Source organism: Nelumbo lutea, chromosome 8, assembly GCF_056320005.1.
Source record: "Nelumbo lutea isolate HS-2025 chromosome 8, American lotus-T2T, whole genome shotgun sequence".
Lineage (NCBI taxonomy): Eukaryota > Viridiplantae > Streptophyta > Magnoliopsida > Proteales > Nelumbonaceae > Nelumbo > Nelumbo lutea.
Window position 1 is genome coordinate 38,297,558 of NC_142691.1, and position 24,058 is coordinate 38,321,615.

At 35.9% G+C, this 24,058-nt stretch overlaps 1 protein-coding gene and 1 non-coding gene across 3 annotated transcripts; both read right to left on the reverse strand.

Annotated features, from left to right (window-relative positions):
- Positions 1–1,600: 1,600 nt before the first annotated feature.
- LOC148843858 (amino acid permease 8-like) lies at positions 1,601–14,749 on the reverse strand. Of its 2 annotated transcripts, none has more exons than XM_088960109.1 (7): positions 14,280–14,749; positions 14,071–14,172; positions 11,709–11,942; positions 11,516–11,609; positions 3,680–4,040; positions 3,363–3,584; positions 1,601–2,247 (listed from the first exon to the last, which is right to left on the reverse strand). In XM_088960109.1, exons 2-7 carry the CDS (start codon positions 14,105–14,107, stop codon positions 1,816–1,818), a joined length of 1,380 nt encoding a protein of 459 aa, XP_088816235.1. In that variant the 5' UTR covers positions 14,108–14,172; positions 14,280–14,749; the 3' UTR covers positions 1,601–1,815. The 2 variants fall into 2 exon arrangements, with proteins under 2 accessions (XP_088816235.1, XP_088816236.1); XM_088960110.1 differs by having other exon boundaries at positions 14,071–14,178; positions 14,280–14,725.
- Positions 14,750–22,378: 7,629 nt separating this feature from the next.
- Positions 22,379–22,485, reverse strand: LOC148843859 (small nucleolar RNA R71). Its single transcript, XR_016103962.1, has one exon. It is a non-coding gene; the product is annotated as a small nucleolar RNA R71 (small nucleolar RNA).
- Positions 22,486–24,058: the final 1,573 nt, after the last annotated feature.

Consider the following 24,058-nt stretch of genomic DNA (forward strand, 5'->3'; position numbering starts at 1 on the left):
TCAGTTTTTAATTTTTTATATATATTTTTTTTCAAAATAGATGGTCCACTCAGTCTGAGTGGTTGGACCATTCAACCCGAGAATTGGTCCCCATAACAGTTCCTTGTCTGATCTGATTTTAAAAACTTTGCTTAGAAGTCTAGCGATCAACCTTTTATCCATAATCCACGTCACCCACTTAACTCAATTTTCCTTATGAAATTGTTGTGGCTGGGTTTACATCAATGAATGCAAACTTTGATTCTTGATATAACTAGTGCTTTCAAAACCATATTGGATGGTTGAACCAGAAAAACCGAGAACAAGTCACCTAATTGGTTTTATTTCACCCTAAAACAGCTTTTTGGCCAAAAATAGTTGATTTGGTCAGTGAACTGCTGACCTGGGCAGTCGAACCATCGACTTTGGTAATGACTTTTGGCCCCTTTTTAATTATTTTGTCTTTTTTTTTGTCAAAACAGAGGATCCATTTGGTCCGATGGTCGAACCATTTGACACAGGAACCGGTCTCCAGAACGATTCCTTATCCGATCTAGTTTTAAAAAACCTTGCATATAACTATATAATATACTCACATATACAACTGTGAATATGTTAAAACCATTGATTTGTGAAGCATGTCAGCAAGGTGAGAGCAAAATGTTATGTTATGAGGTGTGTGCATGCAAGGTAAGGCCGTGATAATGCGATCAATGGGGGTGCATCAAGACTTAATAGAATTACGATCAACTTGTGATGGGGAACATGCCAAGAGTATGCAATGGGAGGTTGTAATATAATGCTCCATCACAAGGTTCTTTCGTGACGAAATCTGAGTAATTCGGATCAGCAGGCAGAACATTGTAAGCATGTTTAATAAGCACTTATAATTTTTTTTGACACCTGTCCCTTAAAATACACTCAACCCATTTTAAGATTAAAACCAACTTTTGACACTAATCAAAATATTTATCATGCTTACTTGTGTTGTGCCTACTAGATCCTGTCCCAAATCTGAGAGGATGACAAGCATATTTACGGGAAACAATTTTGTTGGAAACTCAATGTTGCCACATTAATGTCTTGCCACGCCGTTATTTCTCATGCACTAGCTGCTTGTGCAACCTCACGGTAGATCATGCGTCACAAGTGATGTGATGTCTACAGTGCATCCATGCCTTTAGATATAGGTATTTGAAGGATTTGCAAGAATTTTTTTGATGTTTTGTATATTCATGCCTTTTCCGCAGAATATGTGTATCACGATACACATCCATACCAATAACATATGCAATATTGATATCTAGAACCTATAAATGGGAGATTGCTATCTAATCCGAGGTGATGTGTTTTTGGGAAACCATCAATATATTATAGTGCTAAATGGTTATCACTTACCAAATAAGCCAATCAATAAATTATTTTTTGGCAAAATTGAAATAAATATGATGTCTATGTAAAAAAAGAAAAAAAGAAAAACACTTTATGTTTGGGGTTGTCTTCATATTCATATTGGAATGCCTAAAGGATTTTCTGCAGCTTGGCCGCAAAATAAAAGGTAACGTGAGAGTTAAATCTATATCCTGTAAAATAATAAAAAAAATAATTTTTATGCACACCATTGACAACATTTAGAATTGTTATTCATTTGATATTCAACTCAACTCAACAAAGTCATGTCCCAACTACATGAATCCCATTTCACTGCCATTGTTAAATTATGGACCCTCAAAATCATTTCTCACTTCTAGAACTAATTGAATGAAAGTATTGCTCAATTTAAGGTACGTTAGACATGTGGATCAGATCAGTGATGGAGAACAAAGAAGATGACATCTAGATTCTAATGCTAAACAGTTCAACATGCCTCAATTGATCAACCATACCTGCAACTGAACCAACAGCAGCAACAAGTGAAACAAGCAGAGAAAACATGCTCAAGCTCTGCAAAAGCACCCATTTGTAACTTCCTCTCTTGACCTTTGCTTGTTGCATATACATGGATATGGGAAAGTACACTGTCAACGGCCAAAAGGCAACCGAACCAAGCAATCCCAAAATTGCATTGAAGAATGGAAATACCATAGCCACAAAGGTTGTAAAGGCACAGAACAATGTCCGAAGAAGAATCTTGCATTGTGTAAACTTTATCCTACGGGCCTTTGTAAAGGGTACTCGTATTGTATGCACATTGTGGAAAAATCCAGCTGAAGGATATTTTGAAGCCAGCCATTGCTCATATAAATGGAAGATAGGTTGTGAATATACCTAAGATGAGATACCGAATAAGAGAAAGCTCATCATGAAATCTACCCTCACGAGTTAAAAATAGGAGATGCTAAAACTTTTCTAAGAACATGTAACATCAACTTAATTCATACGTTGGAGAGAGCTAAGCAAGAATAATTCATAATAGGTTTCTCACTGTTTTTTTCTCCTAAGATCAGATATTGCTTCCAAAGCTGCATTTCAGTCAATTAGCTAGCTTTCTAGGTTTCTCACTTGTGTCAACTTGAAGTTCGATGATGCCAACTTGACAAGAAAGAAAGAAAAGGATAGATGGGATCCATAAGATAAATCTACTAGTTTCCCTGTTGAATTTCTCAGTAATATCTGAAATAAAATTTTTTAACCTTAGATTCACCAATGGATATCTGGAAGTCCTGAGTTCAGATCTGCTCCTCACAGAGCGTGCCTCACACCATCCTCACAGTGCATCGCAGCAGTGCATTGGGAACATCTTCCCATGTTTGATAATATCATGTACAAGAGATATTCTCAATGCACGCCTACGATGCCCTGTGAGGTTGGTGTTAGGCACGCTCTGAGGAGCAGATATGATCTCGGAAGTTTAAATTCGTACCAAGGCCCATTTCACAAGCTGAAACCCATTTCGCAGAGAGTCTTGAAGCAAGCCCGAATTGTTAAAGAAGCCCAGTTCAAATTCAAGATTCAAGAGTCCCATTAGAATAGAAGTTGAATGTAATCTCAATAAAAGAGTTTTACCGGATTTACTGCAGACCTATAAACATTCCCTAAATTATAAAATAATTTGTTTTTTTTTAATTAATTTTAGTTTTTATTAACATCCATCAATAAATCAGTTTTAGAAATTGGTTTTATAACTTCAAAATTTAAGAAAAGTTCCAACAAAGTCATATAATTCCAAGTGCCTCCAAAAGCCTTGTACACTAATTAAATAAAATATATAAAAACATAAAAGGTTCATAAATTTTGTAAAATAATCAGAATTTTCCTAAGTGAGTATGCCAATTCATCAAGCGGCAGGCCTAGTAGATTGAAAGTTTGAAGACTTTGAGTCAGCGAGTCAGCTATCAACTAGACAATAAAACCAATTGATCCAATGCATGGAATAATTGTACCTGATAAGCTCCAATCAAGTGTACGAGGACAGCAATGTTCCCAATGTCGACAAGCCAGAATGGTTCATAGAATCCAGTAAGAACATTTCCAGGGGCATCATTTCCAAATGCAACATACCCCAGACAACCCAGAGACACATAAAAGAATGTTGTTATTCCAAGACCATATAGACTGGCTTTCTTCATTGTTTTATTCTCTGGCGGAGGAGATTTCAGCGTGTCCTTCATAAAGTGAAAGCATGTATTACATGGATTGCTTACAAAAAACCTTGCTTAGGAAAAAAACAAAGAGTGTTTTCTATTATAAAGCCTCGTACCTGGATTTCAACCAAAAGCATGGAAAAGGTATAGGCGAAGGCAATATTCCCTAGAGCTTGGAAAGAATGCCAAACCTTTGTGGCTGGAGTGATGCCCTTAGATCCTATCTTAACTCCTGTTAAACTCCCTCTAAACTTGGGCTTGGAAGCAAATTTTACCATACACAAGTACATTGAGATGAATAAGTAAGCTAAGGACATAAGAGCCGCCATCACTGAAAGCAGTGTTACTTTCTCCAAGCTTGGGAGTTGAGACAATATGATTTCTATACCCCCAAATATGATCAAATATGAATTTCCTGATGTTTCACACTTCGCATCATGCCCTTTCTCATGGAAACAGTTTGATCGTTTCGTGGCCCTATTACATTCATTGGAGTAGAAAAAGCATTGTAATAATAGGTCAGAGAATATGCAGTTCATTAATGGACTACTAAATGAAGAATTGAAAGTATGGTTTGAACATCTTAAGTTGCATTATATATATGCTTACTAGAGGTAGAGGACCGTACAATCCACTGGATTTGTCAAGGGAAAATGAAACAACTAAAACCAATAACCATTATAAGGAAGGAATGCAATGTTGTTTAAAATAATTAATCTTTATTTTAATAAACTGTTACAAAAACAATTTAGTAATTTGGATTGATTATATTAATAATTTTTAACAAAAATAATAAATTATTGCTAATGAATTAGTAAAATAATTATGTAATCCAAGCTTAAGGTTTAAGACTTCATGTTGGGCTTGGATTGATTCTCAACCTGATCCAATCCGCCCAAGTTGCACCCTTAAGAGCAATGTGACACTCATAATTGGACTAAGCCAAATTGGGTGCAATCTGTGAATGCATTATTTTTGGGTTTTCAACTATTTTTAGATAAGAATTAATAATATTGAAGCCAAAATAACTATGGAGGGATGGGCTACCCCCATTGTGCATCCCAATGAATTGAAAAATAACAGACCTTGGACCAGCCTTTGATTGTGTATTAACAGTTTCTAAGGCTGCATGGCCCAACCAGTCCCATCCTATATTATTATTTACCATCTTTTTTAAACACAATAAGATGGTTATGGATTAAATCCAAATTCAATCTAAAATCCAACAGAATAATTTGATGTAGACACAGATCTGGAGATTTCATAATTGAATGTGGATGCAATTAGACTGAATGGAATCTAATCCATTTACAGCCCTAATGCCCACATTATGTGTGCACTTGGTGTACATCCCACTAAGGCCTAGCTTAGAAGAAAATAGTTGCTTTAGGTCTAGCTATGTTGGCCTAAGTTATAAATGATCATTTCTAAGTAGGAGTTTTGTAACAATTCTAATTGAGTCATTATTGGTTTTATTATTTTAATTATTTTTAAAAATATTTTATATTGAACTCTAATGGTTTATTTCATTGTTTTTAATATTTTTTAGTTGTTCTTACTAATTTTAAATGTCTTGATGATATTAGTTAATTTTAAATAGAAAAAAAATGTATTTTAATTTTTAATTTAAGAGCTACTAATTTTTATTAATTTGTTAATTTTTAATAGTTGCTAGATAAAACTTGCTAAATTAATGGAATGATTAATAGAGCATTTGAGAGGAGAGAGAAAGTTAATGGAATGATTAATGAGGGGAGACAATGAAAGGTGTTAATGAAAAAGAGAAGAGAGTTAATGAGGAGAGATGTAAGTCTTAAAGACTTAAAATTGAATGGCTACTTGAGTAATTTTGTTTAATTTAAAAAAAAATCAGAAAAAATAGAAAATAGATAAATGGTGGGGGAAAAAGGATAGCCATGTTGACATGGCATATATAATATATATATATATATATATATATATAGTGGGAAGGATGAAAATTTTGTCATGCCCCAAACAACCAAAGTTAGTAAAAGGTTCATTTCAATTATTTAATTGTTTGAAGTTTTTATTTGAAAAGAACACAAGAATATTAAATATAAGAGTTGCAAATACACTTACTAGAAAACAATTGAAGAATTGAAAGATTAAACCGTCAACAAACTATCACCAAGAGAACCTGACATCCTCTTGTTGAGAGCTACGTGACCAGTTTTGACATGTTGTACTCATAGGATTGTGGCCAAAGGTGCTTTTTTAACGACAATCTAATAACTCTACCCTCTCCCTCCCCCCCCCCCCCCCCTCAAAGGAAGGGGAAAAAATAATTATTCAAACCCTAAACCAAGAAAAATATAGCATCTCCCTCACTCCTCATATTGAGAAGTGCAGATATACAGGGAGAGCAAAGTTGTTAATAGACATATCTTGAGATTTTAAAAGTCAACCAAATTGTTGCATAGAAAGTTTAATTACCTTCTTCTCCCTCATTTCCTTTCTTTGGCATCATTAAAAATCACAGGGAAAACAAGAGCACGCATTACAACAAATTCTTTCAAAAGGATTTAGTTACAAAAGGCCTGCTTTAACAAAATAATTATTTTCATCACACTTAAAATCTATACTACTTTAAAAAGCACGAATGACCTCAAGAATATTTTTGGAATTTTCTATAGACAAAATTTACCCTTCTATATTTAAATTTATTGATAAAAAATGAGGGCAAATAGGGTAATCCGTTCTTGATATTAAATGAGTTGAAAAGAGGTAATTTAAAGATATTCAATGCATTCAATTCTCTCTCATTAAATCCAACATTTAACTTATTAACTTGCATTCATGTTTATATTTAAGTCATTCTTTGTTTCTTCCCATCATTAAGTTCTATTAATTAAATCCATACTTAATAAATTAATAATTCCTATAACATAAGAGCTTATAATTTTAAAATCTACCTAGCAAAAATAGTGTTTTCCTCTAGGTGGTGGTAAGAAATTAAATCATTTTGGGTTAAATGGGTTAATCCATGTTGCCCTCATTAAATAATAAATTAAAAAATAGATAAAATTAAATAATTAAAAATTAAAAAGAAATGGAAACAATTTTAACATAAATATTAAACAATAATAAGTATGATAAATAAGAAATGTTTTTATTAATGATGGAAATGGAATGTAAAATTTAAAACCAATTGGAAATAAAAATATTTTCTTATTTTCTCTAATTAAATCCTATATTTAAGATATATTTTTCTCATCATTAAATTCTTGTAATTAAATCCACAGTATTAATTTTAATAATATAAAAATAAATATTTTGAAATGTAATTTGAAAACAATATCATTTTCTTCCTTCCTATTGGTGGTGGGTAAGCAATTCGACCATTTGGGGTCAAATGGATTAATAAATAGTGACATAATTAAATAATAAAAATTAAAATAAATAGCTATGAAATGTAAGAAGTATCTTTATTAATGATGAAAATGGAATGCCAAATTCAAAATCTACGTAGAAATGAAATGATGTCATAGTCAGATAATAAAATTTTTAATAATAGAAAATACAAAGAATCACAAAAATAGAAAAAAATGATAGTGAAAACTTTGGGCACATATCTAATGTTATATATTTATAAAAAATAAAATATTAGGTATGTCTCTAATATTGTGCATTCATTTTGTTGAACAAAAATAAGTTTTATACATAAGAAATAATTTTATTAATGATGGAAATGTAATACAAAATTTAATATTAACTTAGAAATCAAACAATTTTTATTTTTAGATGGTGGGTTAGTGGTTTGATTCAAATAATACTATAGACAAACCAAAATTAAGTGTAATAAGTAAAACATATTTTATATTATGTAAATGAAATATATAATTTAAAGGGAAAATTATAGTCAACGTTGGTTGTACATTTAAAATTAGGTTGCAAGTTGGTCCAGAAACCAACAAAACTCTGACCACTAGCTCTAAATTTCAAATTAAAAACCCCCGCCATGTCATCAAGGGCTTATGTGGCTGTTACTAACATGGGACTTCTTGTGAGAGTTTTGTTGGTTTATGGAACAACTTGTATTCTAATTTTAAATGTACAACTAGCTTCAACTATAAATTTCCCTAATTTAAAACTAATCCAAAAGCAAAGCTATTTTCTTATCTAGATGGTGGGTTAGTGATCTAACCTTTCATAAAAACCCATAATGTCATAATTAAATAATAAATACTTAAGTTTAACTTTAATCACATTGTTACTTTTGTTAATTCTCAATTTCTATCTTAACTATGATATATCTAAAATTCAATTAATTAATATGAAGAAAATTTTCTCACGTGCAATGCAAGTGCTTAATTATTAGTTATTTAAAAGATTTAAATAAACATATTGCATGTTGTATATTTTATATTATTAATTTCAACCAAGGATTTTATCCAAATATAATGAAATTCAGAATATTCTCAAAATTTCTTTTAATATTTTTAAGCCACATATTTAGTAGTTCTGATTTTGTTTACCTTAAGTGAAACCAAACCAAAATTAAGTGTAATAAGTAAAACATATTTTACATTATGTAAATGAAATATATAATTTAAAGGGAAATTATAGTCAACGTTGGTTATACATTTAAAATTAGGTTGCAGGTTGGTCCAGAAACCAACAAAACTCTGACCACCAGCTCTAAATTTCAAATTAAAAACCCTCGCCATGTCATCAAGGGCTTATGTGGCTGTTACTAACATGGGACTTCTTGTGAGAGTTTTGTTGGTTTATGGAACAACTTGTATTCTAATTTTAAATGTACAACTAGCTTCAACTATAAATTTCCCTAATTTAAAACTAATCCAAAAGCAAAGCTATTTTCTTATCTAGATGGTGGGTTAGTGATCTAACATTTCATAAAAACCCATAATGTCATAATTAAATAATAAATACTTAAGTTTAACTTTAATCACATTGTTACTTTTGTTAATTCTCAATTTCTATCTTAACTATGATATATCTAAAATTCAATTAATTAATATGAAGAAAATTTTCTCACGTGCAACAACGCAAGTGCTTAATTATTAGTTATTTAAAAGATTTAAATAAACATATTGCATGTTGTGTATTTTATATTATTAATTTCAACCAAGGATTTTATCCAAATATAATGAAATTCAGAATATTCTCAAAATTTCTTTTAATATTTTTAAGCCACATATTTAGTAGTTCTGATTTTGTTTACCTTAAGTGAAACCAAAGTTTCACAAAATTTATTAAAAACCATTGTCATGCATGGAGATTTTTAAATAATGAATCTCACTCTCAACATTATAAATTGGACCTGTTATAAAAAAAAAAAAAAAAAAAAAAAAAAAAAAAAAAAAAAACATTATAAATTAGAGCTAATAACAAGAAAGGTAAGGTTCTTTTGTTTTGAAAAGTTAACATATTGTGCTTGCAAAGGAAATAGTTCACTCCATGAATAAATCTAAAGAAGGAAAGGGTTCTTTTCTTTTGAAATTTGATCTTGCAAAAATTGGACCTGTTATAAAATAAAAGACATTATAAATTAGAGCTAATAACAAGAAAGGTAAGGTTCTTTTGTTTTGAAAAGTTAACATATTGTGCTTGCAAAGGAAATAGTTCACTCCATGAATAAATCTAAAGAAGGAAAGGGTTCTTTTCTTTTGAAATTTGGTCTTGCAAAGGCCTACAATAGAGTAAATTAGTAATTCCTTACTCACTGCTTGCAACTTCTAGTTTTTTTTTTTTATTCTTTCTGTTCATTGATCAAAGCTTGTATTGCCTCTCCTAGCATGACAATCATCATAAATAGAGAATGTAGTCATGATTTTTCACCACAAAGAGGGTTAAGACAAGGTTGTCTCCTTTCTCCTTACCTCTTCATTATTTATATTGAGATCCTGTCTAGACTCTTATCACAAGTAGTGTTAAATGGTGTGCTTAAAGGAGTTAAGTTGTGTAATTATCATGAAAGAATGAACCATCTACTTTTTGCATACGATATTTTTCTCTTTGGAGAAGCTGACCACCATGAAGTAAAGAAAATCAAAGAAATGTTTGATCTTTTTTGTAGGTAGTCAGGCCAACAAGTTAACTTCAGTAAATCATCCATCCACTTTAGCAAAAATGTTCCATCCTTGGCTAGAGATGCCATTAAGCAAGAATTGGGAATTATTGAGATGAAAAAGGGCGAGATCTATCTTGATAGTCACCTTCTTGTAAACTCCAACAATGCGTCATCTTGGAATTTTTAATTGATAAATTCAAGTCTAAGTTAAAAAACTGGAAAGCTGGAGTCCTCTCACAATCTGGCAAGACTACTCTCATTATGTCTACCCTTCAAGCTATCCCCTTGTTCTACATGGCCACAACATCGATACCTAAAGCTGATTGCAAAGTAATGGACAACATCTGTCGAGATTTCTGGTGGGAAAAATCAACGTTCAATATATTTGAAGGTCTGGCACATGTTCTTAGGTCTACAAGATAAGGGAGGACTTGGACTAAGAAAACTTTCCTTGATGAACAAAGATCTTCTCCAAAAGTTAGTGTGGTGGTTTCTTATTGAACCAAATTCCATCTAGGCTCGAGTCCTGAAGCAAAAGTACCTTTGCGGAGTTTCCTTTTGGAAACACAACATCAGAAAAATTGCTTTCCTTGTTTGGCGAAGCATAATAAGTGATCGTTCTAAATTCCTAAATGGTTGTAAATGGCTGATTTTAAATGGTTGGGAGGTGGATATTTTTGATGACCCAAGGGTGGATAGGGAGCCCATAGAAAAACCTCTCTCTTAGTCCAACTTTTGTAGTAAGGTTGCTCTCATTATTGATCACAACTCAAGTTCATGGAAGACAGATGACCTTGAACAAATCTTTGATCTTTCAATCATCAACAGAATCAGATAGGTCCAGCTTCTTACTATTGAGCAAGAAAGCAAGGATAAATTGATTTGGAAATGTACCCCACATGGGAAAAAGTGTTGGGGTTCATAATTTACCCCACAAGCTCTTGACAGATGAGTGTGAATTTTATAACATGGGCTACTTTGCAATTTTTCTAAGTGGAAAAAGTTTTGGGGTCCTAAACTGCTTATTCGTCGAATCAAAATGTTCATTTGGAGGTGCATTATGGAGGCAATCCTGGTTGGTGATATAATGAAAATTGGTGATTTCCATATGTCCACTCTGTTTTGAAAAGCTTGAAACTATGGAACACCTATTCTTTTCCTATCCAGTTATGGCACCGATTTGGTTGGCCTCACCTATTGGAATGCGGTCAAGGGAATTTACTGCTGCGAGTTTGAGAAATTATTTTGAAATGTGGTGAAGGGTGGACAATACCTTTAGTTCATCCATACCCATTCCTATTTTTGTTCAGGGGGCTATCATAACGTGGTACATTTGGAAATCGAGAAACAGGTGGTCTTTGGGCTTGCTCACAAGCTTGCTCTATGCTCCACTCATTTTACATCTCATTCTTGTGATCGAGTAGCTCACAAGCTTGCTCAATATGCCATTAGGCATAACAGAGCCACGACCTGGTCTACCTTACCAGATTTCCTACCGTCTATGGTCTCTCTTGAGATGTAATTCTCTTGTTGATTGTTGAATGGAGTTTGCCTTTGTGCTTAAAAAAAAGGTCCTGGCTTCTTTGATTGTTATAAACCAAGTCCAGCTCATAATTAGCCAGGTTCGGGTACTGAAAAGGCTAATAAAGTCTTTATTCGTCTCTTTTTCCACTTAATTGATCTATGTCAACAATTTTAACTATGAACAAAACAGGTTTACAAGACTTTCTGTGGTTTTCGTCAACTTCTTCAATTCACTCCTAGAACAAACTTATTTGATGATGTTTTACTACTATAACAACAAAATGAGCCCATAGAATATAAATACCAGTAAACTTCGCTAATAGCGGATTCTTAATTAATGAGTATATTCAGGGTAGATAGATTAACCACTCACATTATACTTGTGGCAGCTGTTACAGTGTACCCAATCATAGTTCCCCAAAGAATGATGAGCTGAGCGATGCCACAGACAAATACATCTCGTTTGCCTGAAAGAAACAACAGATATCCACATGGAAATCTATGAAATCTCAAACTTGTTACAGTATGAATATTAACTTACATTACTAAATATCTGTACTGCTTACCCAGACATGCTCGTACTACATCCATGTACGTGCGGTTCCTCGTTCCATTAACTGGATCTGGAGATCTGTAGCAGTCACAAAGAAGAATGGCAGTGAAATAGGTGATGACTGCAAAGATAACAAGCACAAGCGTCCCAAAAATCCACCCGATTTGAGCAACACTCCATGGCAATGCTAGTACACCTGATCCGATCACAGCCGTTACAGCATGAACAGTAGCTGTCCACACAGTACCTACACCAAATATTGCCCAAAGGACCAAGAAAACAAATACACATCAACCAATTTGATAACTTGATTTATAAACTCTATTTCACAATTCATGAACTCCGAAATGTAGTTTTGAATTCGATGACTATCTGAGTATCCGTATGTTATAACTGGGCAAAGTTATCCGGGTCAACATGGAAAAGTTCAATCACCTTGGCCCAGTTCACTTTTCTAGATGGTCTTTTGGATAATGTCAAGCTTTTAGACTTAACAGTGGTTCTGAAAATCCACTACATAACAAAATCAATACCCATCATTTGAACATCTGGGTTGATTTCTCATGTGAGGCAGAATTTCATTTTTATGTTTTTTTCATGCGTCACATTAAACCTATTCTAAATTTGAATTTCCAAACTTGTTTTGGCTGGACTGCGTGAATGTACCAAGCTATTCTTTGTCTTAATGACCATGCTCCATTGCTCCCAAACAAACTGAGCAAGAGGTCATCACTCATCAGATCTGCAAGAGGACAAAGTCCATCCAAGGTAGGAGATTTCACTCAACAGAAATCGCTTTTAACGACCATGCCTCATTGCTTGATGTCAACAATAATGGAATCGATTCTGTTTTTCTTGGTAAAAGAATAATGGAATCAATTCATATGAGTAGCACTATTCAGAAAAAAAAAAAAAGAACTAGGATGAGCGCGCTATTGGGTCCCGGAGCTATCATCCATTTATTCCATTTGACTTTGGCTCAATTTATAAAAGAGGAAACCGTCGTGTTCATGGTGGATGATAAAGCCACTCAGTTGAAAAGTACTTAAATTTTCCAAAAGAAGGAAGCGTGACCTTATCATCCACCGTAATTAGTACCGTTTTCTAAATGAAGCAATAGTTTTCTCGTGTTTCCCACTGCCTTGCGAAGAGGTATTTTGCTCTTACGTCAGACGGCCGACCCACTCGTTTTTTAATACAAAAGGAGTATTACTTCTGATTCTTACTCAGGAGTAGTTTAAGAGATTTAATGACTTATGGGAACGGAATCTGCTCCTCACACTTGAGCGCTTTATATGCACATCCACCGTGCATTGTAAACATCTTCCGTGAATAATAACTTAGAATTATGGAAGATGTTGCCAATGCAGATATGCGTGTGAGGCGCCCAATGTGAAGAACAGATTCGGTTTCTGATTTATCATAAAAATAATACAAAAAAGGTAATTCTCCTTATGCGAACCTACCAAGAGTCATCGTTCTTACTCGGACCTACTGTTTTTCTTTTTAATGTAAAATGGGTCTTCGCACTTAATTATACCTGCTCTTTTTTTAATGCAAAATGGGTCTGTTACTCGGACCTACTATTTTTTTACCGCAAAAAAGTCTGAGTTTTGGCCATTTGATAAATGAGCTTGGGGCTGGAACTAAACCAAGAACTGAAAAACCTACAGAAGCAATAAGCATGTGAAGTTTCGTCTAGCGCCCGAGATTTTTGCCATATTTACTCAAAAGCTGACAAAGCTTGACATTCCGTTTGAGGAGGCTGAGCCGAAGATTCAGGTAAGCTGGTTCAGCGGTTTTGTAGCTCTTGAAATAAGCTATTCAAATCCTTAAAACGAGTCAAACGACTGAATGGTGATTTCACTGATTTGGATTGGGTTTTCTGAATATTTTTACCAAACATGGCATATAGGCCGTGTGGGTGGGCTCACCTCGGAATAGCAGAAACCGCAGCGTTTCGGCAGATCAGTCAAAGCTTCAGCCTCTCAATCGGGTATACGTGTCCGGAACCGACATTTAAGGCCATATAAAACACAATACATGGCATGTAGCATTAGCAGGCTCCACCGCCACCGCTCAAGATTATTCAACTATACACGAAAGTGTCTAATTACAAAAACACATTTTTTCACGCTACGTATTTACGAACTACGTTTCCTAGTCTGCTCTGCGATGTTTTCTCTGACTGTAGCTGGATCTTGAAATAACGCTATAGCTGATTTCAAATTATGCTCCGTTATGGCTTCAGTTTCTATCGAGTTATATCAAGAAATGACATCAACCATGAAGATTCTAAGATCAAAGTCGGGTTGTAGAAGGAAAAATAGATAAAATAGAATGAAATTCTTCTCTTTAAAGGCTTCAATCGATACCTGTTCTCTTGTGGTCATCCTCGTGCACCAAATCCATACGTTTAAACTCGCTGCTGGGAGTTCTAATTGCTCCTCTCTCTCTCCCCAGCTCGTTCGCTCGATCTGTCCCTAGCAAGAAGAAAGCATTTATAAAAGAGTGGTTGAGTGGGTGATGCTTAAGGGTTAGGCGTAGCTGTAAAGCAGTAAATTAAATGCATTTTATGCATTACCGAAAAAGAAGCTAGTTATGACGAAGCGCTTTTCCAGGTAAACCTGATAACTTAGTCACTAAATACTTGATAGCTTATATCAGTATTTTGGTTGGTGGCGAGACGCTTCAATGGTGTGATAGTCGTCTTAACACTCCAAACTTTTGATGGATGCTTTGCAGACTTCTTGATGGTTTGACAGAGCCGCAGAGGGTGTTTTAATGGGGTAAAATGAGTTGAAACGGGAATTTTATTTTTGTTAAGCCGGATTCGGTAACGTTATTATGAGAGCATTTCCCGATGATATTACCATCGGAAGATGTTCCCAATGCATGGCTAAAATGTGCTGTGGGATGTTGCGGAGGATGATATTGTTCGGGGCTGATTTGGTCTCCGATACTTTGTTGAGGTGTCAACTGAGATTGAGTAAGAAAGGGTCAAGGCGGGAGAAGGCACCCGAGTAATCTGAGAAAGAACAGATCATGTAGACCGCTTAGGGTAAAAAAGGGGCTGGATTAGAGGTCTATGACTGTATTGTGCCATGAGCCTAAGTGGGCCCATGTAGGGCCAGGCAGGGGGCAACATGATTTTTTTTAGAAATTTTGAAAAAAATAATAAAAAGTTAAAATAAATTAATAAGATAAATAAGAAATTGAAAAAAAAATATTAGAATTTTATTCCATATAAATTTTGGTGTATAATAAAATAAAATTGAAAAAATTTATGTACATATTATGTATTGGTGTTATTTAAAATAATTAATCTTTATTTTAGTTATTTGTTATAAAAATAATGTAGTAATGTAGTAATTTAATAATTTGGTAATTTAGATTAATTATACTAATAAATTTTAACAAAAATAATAAATTATTCTTAATTATTTAATAAAATAATTATTTTTTCCATATTATGTATTGGTGTTCTATTTTATTTTCTTTACTTTATTAACGTTAAATGTTACAATTTTTGTAAATATTACTTAAACAAACTTTAGGTTGGGCTTTGGTTGATCTTCAACCTGATCCAACTCCCTAAGTTACACCCCTAAGAGAAATGTGACATTCCTAGTAATTGGACTGAACCAAAATGAGTACAACCCATTAATGCTTTATTTTTGGATTTTTAACTATTTTTAGATGAAAATTGTTAACATTAAAGCCTAAGGAGCTATGGAAGATGGGCTATGACTCCCATTACCTAGCCTAGCCCGACTTACACCTCAAGCATAATAATATTTTTCTGGGCTCGGGATAATGATAGGCTTGTCCGTGTTAATTGTAAAATTATTATTTTTTTACAAATTAATTTTTTTATTTAATTTTAATCTATTATAAAAATATATATAAAGATTTTGATCTATATATTAATATAAAATTTGTTATCTAAATATATATGTATATAACTTTCAATTCAAGCATAAATGACTCTTGGGCCCTACCTGCTATGGCTATCTATGGACTAAAATTCCAACTACAATCCAAGTCCAATAAAAAATTGTCATTATGTGTATATGTGTTGTATAATTATGTGTACATATAAGAGTTAAAGAAATAAGCAAAGACTTGTATTGAATGAGAATGGTTCGATGGGGGAACTAGTCAAACCTTGTATATTTATAGATACAAGAGTTAAAGTTTATGTACAATACTCAATTAAGAGATCATATTACATTGAGCTCTATCAGATAGAGTTTATCCAGACTGAACTCTATCTGATAGAGTTTATCAAGTTAGTGGAGATCTATCACAAAACAAATAGAGATATGTGATGAACTTATCACAAGTTCATCGCATATCTATTGGCATGTCATCTTCTGATGATGTGGCTATATCTGATGATGTGGCAATATTGGCATCCTCAATATGCCCCCTCAAGCGAATGGGCATTGGGAGCACATGCAGCTTGTGTACTATGGATGTGAAGCACGGGGAAGATAATGGTTTGGTGAAAATGTCAGCCAGCTGACCCAGATACTGAATATGATGAAGTTGGAGAGATTTATTGAGGAGGTGATCCCATAGAAAATGAAAATCGACCTCTATATGGTGAGTCTGTGCATGAAAGATCAGATGAGCAGCAAGAAAACACACTCCCACATTATCACAATAAAGTGATGGAACTGATGTGAGATGGATTCCGAGATCCATTAAGAGGGATTGTAACCAAATTATTCAGTAGTAGTATTTGCAAGGAATTTGATTTCAGCTTCTGTACTGGACCTGGCAACTATCTGTTGCTTCTTGACACTCCAGTTCACTAGGTGAGAGCCGAGATAAATACAATAGCCACTAGTAGACCGGCGTTCATTAGGGCATCCAGCCCAATCAGCATCGAAGAAGGCAATGAGGTGAGTAGAAGACCGGGAGGAGAAGAATAAAGCATGATCTAGGGTATGTTTAAGATACCGAAGAATATGCTTGACTGCTATCCATTGTTCGTCCTGATGTCAGGACGAGTGAGAGTGAGATACTACAGTCCTCCAACAATACTCCAATACTGAGATGGATCAAAGAGAGGAGAGCCATGAAACTTGGAGAGTTTAGTTGTCGTCGCTATGGGAGTGGAGAGAGGTTTTGCACCATCAAGGCCAGCACGATGAAGTAGATCAAAGATATAGCAACGCTAACAAAGATAAAGTCCAGTGTGATCTCGGGGAGCTTCAATAGCTAAAATATAATGTAGGTCACTAAGATCCTTAAGCTAAAACATTCGGCCCAGACTGGTCACCACGGATTTAATGAGTGTCGGGGAAGTCCTAGTGAGTATAACATCATCCACATATAATAACAAATAAATACAACGATCACCATGAGAGTAAATGAAGAGAGGCATCACAACGAGTAGTACGAAATTCCAATTCGACAAGCTTAGTGCTAAGGTGTGAGAACCAAGCCTGGGGAGCCTGTCGAAGTCCATAGAGTGCCTTGGATAGTTTGCACACATGAGTAGGGTGATCAACATCTTCAAAACCCTTAGGCTACTGCATATAGATATTCTCAGGGACAAGCCCATTTAGGAAGGCATTGTCAAAGTCCAATTGTCAAATGACCCACTGATGGGAGATCGCAAGAGAGAGAATAGTACAAATGGTGGTGGGTTTAACGACAGGACTAAAGGTGTCAGAAAAATCAACACCTGGTATCAGAGTGAAGCCCTAAGCAACTAGTCGGGCTTTATAGCGATCCAAAGATCCATCAGGTTTCCTTTTGATCTTATATACCCACTTAGAGCCGACCACATTCATCGAAGATTGATATGGTACGAGGTCCCAAGTCTTATTTTTAACAAGAGCCTTGATGGGTTGTCGAAGCCCTCAAAAGTAATACTAGTCCCACAATAAAATATTTGTAGCAAAAGTGGTACTGGGTCGAATCCCATAGGGAGATAAACAATAATCTCTTAGCCGAATGAATAATATAATTGAGTGGGAAAATTTAATAACTAAAATTAAAAGAATAAGAAAGCAATAGCAAACTAAACAAACAAGAGAAAATCAGTCTTACCGAATTCTGGTTAAAGGGTTCGGGTTGAATCGATTGGCCATCGATCATAGGTAAATTTCAGCATTCTTGCGATTCAAGCATTTAACCTTAGATTTATTAGGATAGCCATAATAAACCTTGTGTTTTCCTAAATCAGTTGACCAAACCCAGCATTCGATCAACACTTATCACCACTCAACTGGGTACGATAGCGCTCCATATTAATTAATGATAGCATTATGATTTGTGAAAATAGTTAAACCAAAATAACAATAATTGATGAAAGAATGGTAGGATTGAAAGAATTGTAGGATCCATCTAATGGATGCCAAGAAGGGTGCGGAATGGGTGGGCAAATTTCAAAAATTTTCTACATTCTTCCAACTAGAAATCATATTCCCTAAATTTAGAGTACATTATTCAAGGATTCTACTTGAACCATAATCAAACCAGATCTGAACCAAAAGGAAACAAGAAAGATTATACCTGATCCGGAGAAACATTATCTCCCAAAGTTGGTGTTCACACCCAAAGAAGAAACCAAGATCAGCTCCTACTGATGATGACATATCTGTGGATGGAACGGAACTAGCAGGGTGCGTCCTACACACTGGATTCTTCGCAAGAATCCTCTGAAACCTTGAACACCGAATCTTTTGGTCTTTCTTGCAAGACTGTTGGCAAGAACTGATTTCTTGACTTCCTGTTGCTGCAAAGGTCCAATCTTCCAACAGGGAATGGCGGCTACTAGAGGAGGAGAAATCCAGGGATGAAGAGGATAGAACTGTCTCTTCTCTCTGGAGTCTGTGAGAGATCAAATCTCAATTCGCAGGAGGTGTCTCTTGCATCCAAAACCCGAGTTCGAAATCTGATATTTCTCTTAGGGTTTTCTCCTCTTTCTTCTTGATTAAGAAACCTCCCAATATTTTGGGAGTTATCCCAATCCAAATCAGTATTTGGATAGGGGATAATCTTAATCCTATCTGCAGATTAAGTTAGTTAACTCCTGATCTTATCAGAAGGTTACCAGATTCAAATCTAATTTGAATTTGGTCTCTCAGAGTGGATAAGGTTAAAAACCCAATCCTTTTACTAACATTAATCTCATATTCGCCCCATGAATAGGTGATCATATCAGCCCAGTTCGAAATGGGCTTTTGGCCCATTAAGTGTTCAGTGTTTAACTAGTTTCCAATCTGCTGCCCAGTTGGGCTTCTTTGTATGGTGTGGGACCCAAGCATTGATCTACACACCAGCCACATGGGTTCGGCCCAGCCTTTATTACAAGGCCCAGCCGAATTCACTGAAAGACTCGGTGACCCCCTTGAGCCCATCACATGGACCCTATGGGCCTAACACTTACATTAAGTGGTCCCTGGGCCAAGCCATCTTATAAAAACCCAGAGACTGTGGGTAGGTGCAAGATTAGCCCATTAGGTATTATCCTAAATGGTCTTACACTTAACCTCTCAGCCCTTAATGATCAAGCACTGCCCGACAAGAGAAAACCTCTCTCTCGGTTGCAAGAAACCGTGCCGCACTCTCTATTCACATGGATCCCGGGAATTAAAACCTTTGCAAATATTTTGAAAATGTACATATACATATAAATATATATATATTAATTTTGCAAAACAAAATTCCAACGATTGAAATCAACTGCCGGCAGTTTGGTTTCCATCAGAGAGAGTGCATTCCTGGTCATTACCATTGTCCGACAAAGGGGCTGATCCTGTCACTATGACCACTCACTCAGATCAATTCTCAGACTGCTCCAACATGTCCAGGTTTTGACCCCCACTAAGGATCTCACTGATTGACACATCAAAGATAGCCCGATCCGACACCTAGTGATGTGTCATACTCGAGTCTAGGGGCCAGGTGTAACTTTTCAGTTTTGCCCATCTGTCTCTAAGGTCTAGGGCAACACTGGAAATCTGGTCCAGTTTAAGGGTTCAAGCAATCCCATACTGCATGTGCCTTGGGTCTTACCCTGATGGCCGAAACAAGCCATCCCAACACTTGGTGGCACATCAGTATCAGCCTTGGCAGGATAAATCTCCCCAGACTTATCCAATGGCTGTGAATATTTAAAACTAACACAGGTTTCTATAAGTGTCCAGTTTTAGGGTCTTACACAGAATTATACCAAACAACATGAATCAAACATGTACTTTAATTTATTTCCACTAAATAACAAAAGTACATCAAATCCGATTGAAGCTAAGGGCATACAAGACTGTCTAACAAGGATCCATCTTATGGACGCCAAAAAGATTGTGGAATGGGTGGGCGAATTTCAAAAATTTTCCCACCTTCTCCCAACTAGGATTCGTATTCCCTAAAATTAGAATACAATATTCAAGGATCCTACTTGAACCATAATCGAACCAGATCTGAACCAAAAAGAAAATGGAGGATTATACCTGATCCGGAGAAGCAGTATCTCCCAAAGTTGGTGTTCACGCCCAAAGAGGACACCAAGATCAGCTTCTGCTGAAGATGTGATGGGACCAAAACGAACCCTAATTTTATCCCATAATATTCACTCTTTTACATTTATTTAGCATTTAAATGGACTCATTACTCTTGTCTTTCGATCTAGGGCAATAAAGAAGGCAATTGGAAGAAAACAGGGCAAATCGGGTGATTTTGCACAGTTTCGGCGACAGTCAGTAATCTGGGCCTAACTCTCAATTCCGGACACCGAATTGGATAATCAAGAAGAATTAGAAAGGTGAAAGGAAGGCCCACAACTTTTATGTTTTGGGTTTTGACAGATTCGGCCCGCATCGAGTACGAAACAAGCCCAAAGTCGGAGCAAGTTCGTAGCCAGGCCCATTTTACAACTTAAGCCCAACTCGCAGAAGTACCTTGAAGCAGCCCAACTCGAATTCAAGAGTTAAGAGTCCGAATTTCGAATGTAATCTCCAAGGAGAGAGTTTTATCAGATCTAAAGTCTTGAATGTAATCCTAAGAGATAAGAAGATTGAGATTAGAGCATTAGATAAGAGATAGGATAGGATTAGCTCAAGATAAGATCAAAACTCCCTAAAGATAAGATGATCTCCTAGAAGGAGTTGGAAAACAGCCCTCTCCTTTAGCTATATAAAGAGGGGGGCGAACCAGCTCTAGAAATCACTCATTCCAAGATCCAAGAGATCATCAAGAAGACCAAGAAGCAAGAAGGTAGTTCGGCTATGGAGTAGAAGAGCATGGAGATTGCGCAGATCATGAGTAGCTAAGCTTCTTTTTCTGGTTCAAGGGGGAGGTTCGATTGTGCCATTGTGAGGTTCTGTAGTTACTTTATTTTCTTTCTTTTTAATTCAAGTATTCATTGGTTCTTGTGCACATTTTTATTGGATATTAATGTTAATTAGTCTGACAAACTGAATTAATGTTGATTTTCCTACTACTATCCATGATTTCGGTGATCCGTAATTGTCACGAATAATGGTACAAGTAGCAATTAGGTTGATATCTTTTTGGGTCAATTGTTCATGACAGCCTTTGACCAATGTTTTAACATGGTTCAACCTAAAAGAATCGATGGAACAAAATTCAGTAATTGCAGCTATCTCAATTATTGTTATTTTGGTTTAATTGTTTTCACAAATCTTAATGCTATCATTGTTTAACATGGAACGCTATCGTACCCAGTTGAGTGGTGATATGTGTTGATCGAATGCTGGGTTTGGTCAACTGAATTAGGAAAACACAAGGTTTATTATGGCTATCCTAATAAATCTAAGGTTAAATGCTTGAATTGCAAGAATTCTGAATTGTACCTAAGATCGATGGCCAATCGATTCAACCCGAACCCTTGAACCAGAATTCAGTAAGACTGATTTTCTCTTGTTTGTTTAGTTTGTTATTCTTTTAATTTTAGTTATTTAATTTTCCCACACAATTACTTTACCCATTCGGCTAAGAGATTACTGATTTGCTCCCTGTGGGATTCGACCTAGAACCACTTTTACTGCAAATATTTTATTGTGGGACTAGTAATAATTTTGAGGGCTTTGACAAACCCATCAAAATTTTGGCGCCATTGCCGGGGAGCAACTTTAATTTCTTAGCTATTACCTTCCTCTTGTTAACCTCTTTTATTTTATGACTCGTGCTTCTCAACGAGGTGAACTCGAGTACAATCCCGAAATTGAGAGGACCACCCGTCGTTTAAGAAAGGAGGCGAAGCAAAGGAAGGATCATTCACTAAAAAAGGTGAATTCAGATTGTGATCTTCCCTTCTTCGAAGAAGTAGAAAGAATGGCTGATAGAGAGAGGACATTAAGGGAGTTGGCTGCACCAATTATGAACCAACAACCTTTATGCATCACGTACCCCACTCTTGAGGTAGCCTTTGAACTCAAATCTGGTTTGATTCAATTATTACCTCTGTTTCATGGTTTTCCAGGTGAGGACCCTCACAAACATCTAAAGGAATTTCATGTCGTCTGTTCAAGCATGAAACCCCATGGTATGACCGAGGACCAGGTAAAACTCATAGCCTTTCCATTTACTTTAAGAGATAAAGCAAAGGATTGGTTTTATATTCTCCCTCCCGGTTCTGTATGCACATGGGATGAAATGAATAGGATATTTTTAGATAAATATTTTCCTGCATCCCGGGCTGTGAATATAAGAAAAGAAATATGTGGAGTTTGGCAGTTTGGTGGTGAGACATTATATGAATATTGGGAAAGTTTTAAGCAACTTGTTGCTAGTTGTCCCCACCACCAAATTCCTGAACAATTGTTAATCCAATACTTCTATGAAGGGCTTCAGCCCATGGATAGAAGTATGGTCGATGCAGCCAGTGGAGGAGCCTTGGTGAACAAGACACCCGAAGCGGCCAGGGAGTTAATCTCCAACATGGCCGAAAATTCACAACAGTTCGGTGCTAGGACAGACGGTACCATTAGACGGGTTAATGAGGTAAGCCATGTAAATTTAGAAAATCAGATTTCTGACATAACTGCTTTGGTAAGACAACTCGCTGTAGGACAAGTACAAACTGCCAGGGTGTGTGGTATCTGTTCGATTCCTGGCCATCCTATGGACATGTGTCCATCATTGCAAGATGGTTCGATGTAGCAAGTCAATGCCGTAGGAGGATTCCCGGGCCAGCCCCAACGAAAGTATGACCCCTACTCCAATTATTACAATCCGGGTGGAGAGATCACCCAAACCTAAGCTACGGGAACCAAGGAGGACAACAGCAATAGCAGCCCCATTTTTTCAGTCGACAACCCCAGTTTTCAACACCCATCACAGCGCAAGGCCAACCCTCCAATTCAGGTATGTCATTAGAAGATATAGTTAAGGCTCTAGCTACTAATACTCAGCAATTTCAACAGGAAACAAGAGCCAGCATTCAGAATTTGGGGAACCAAATCAGTCAACTTGCCACTGCCGTTAGCAAGTTGGAGGTGCAGAGCTCCAGAAAACTACCATCACAAACGGTAGTCAACCCCAAGGAGAATGTAAGTGCAGTGGTGCTAAGAAGCGGGAAGGAACTGCAGCTAGAACCTACCTCACCAAGGAAGGTGGATAAAAGACAAGAAGAAGACAAGGTGCAGGACTCAAGAGTTAGAGAGAACGTTTCAGCCATGATCAAGAGGATCTTACCAGAAAAACATGCTGATCTAGGTATGTTCACCCTACCTTGTGCGATTAGCAATAAGAAAATCGAGCATGCCATGCTAGACTTAGGTGCATCTATCAATGTCATGCCATACTCGATTTACTATGCTTTGAGATTAGGTCCTTTAAGGGAAACTAAAGCTGTTATCCAATTAACTGATCGTTCTAACGCCTTCCCAGAAGGGATTCTTGAGAATGTAATGGTGCAGGTTAACGATTTAATTTTCCCAGCTGATTTTTGCATTCTGAAGATGGAGGAGGACATGATTGAAAGTTCAGCCCCACTTCTATTAGGCAGGCCACTTATGAAAACGGCCAAGACCAAAATAGATGTGGATGAGGGTACCCTCTTCGTCGAATGTGACAGAGAGACTATTAAATTTAATATTTTTGAAGCTATGAAGTACCCAAATGAAGACCATTCGGTTGACACTATTGATCCAACTGTGTAGGAATTTTTTGAAAAATATATGAATGAGGAGCTAGAATTGAGTGCACAATTGGATACGAAGGCCCCTATTCCAGATTTGAACCCACCCATGATAGATGGAAGGGGAGCACACCGAAAGCTGAAACCACGAGAGCTAAAGTAGCAAAGGAGGACGTCGAGCATAACAACATTAAACAATTGCTTGTGGGAGGCAACCCATTGTGTTTAGTTAATTTTGTTAT

What these genes read in the sequence shown, in the direction of transcription:
- LOC148843858 (XM_088960109.1), bottom strand. Translation starts at nt 14,107, where the DNA reads ATGGATTTGGTGCACGAGGATGACCACAAGAGAACAG. An exon ending in ACAGCTGCCACAAGTATAAT is followed by an intron (nt 4,041 to 11,515) that starts GTGAGTGGTTAA and finishes TGAATGTAATAG; the next exon opens with GGCCACGAAACGATCAAACT. An exon ending in ACTTGATTGGAGCTTATCAG is followed by an intron (nt 2,248 to 3,362) that starts GTACAATTATTC and finishes ATCTCATCTTAG; the next exon opens with GTATATTCACAACCTATCTT.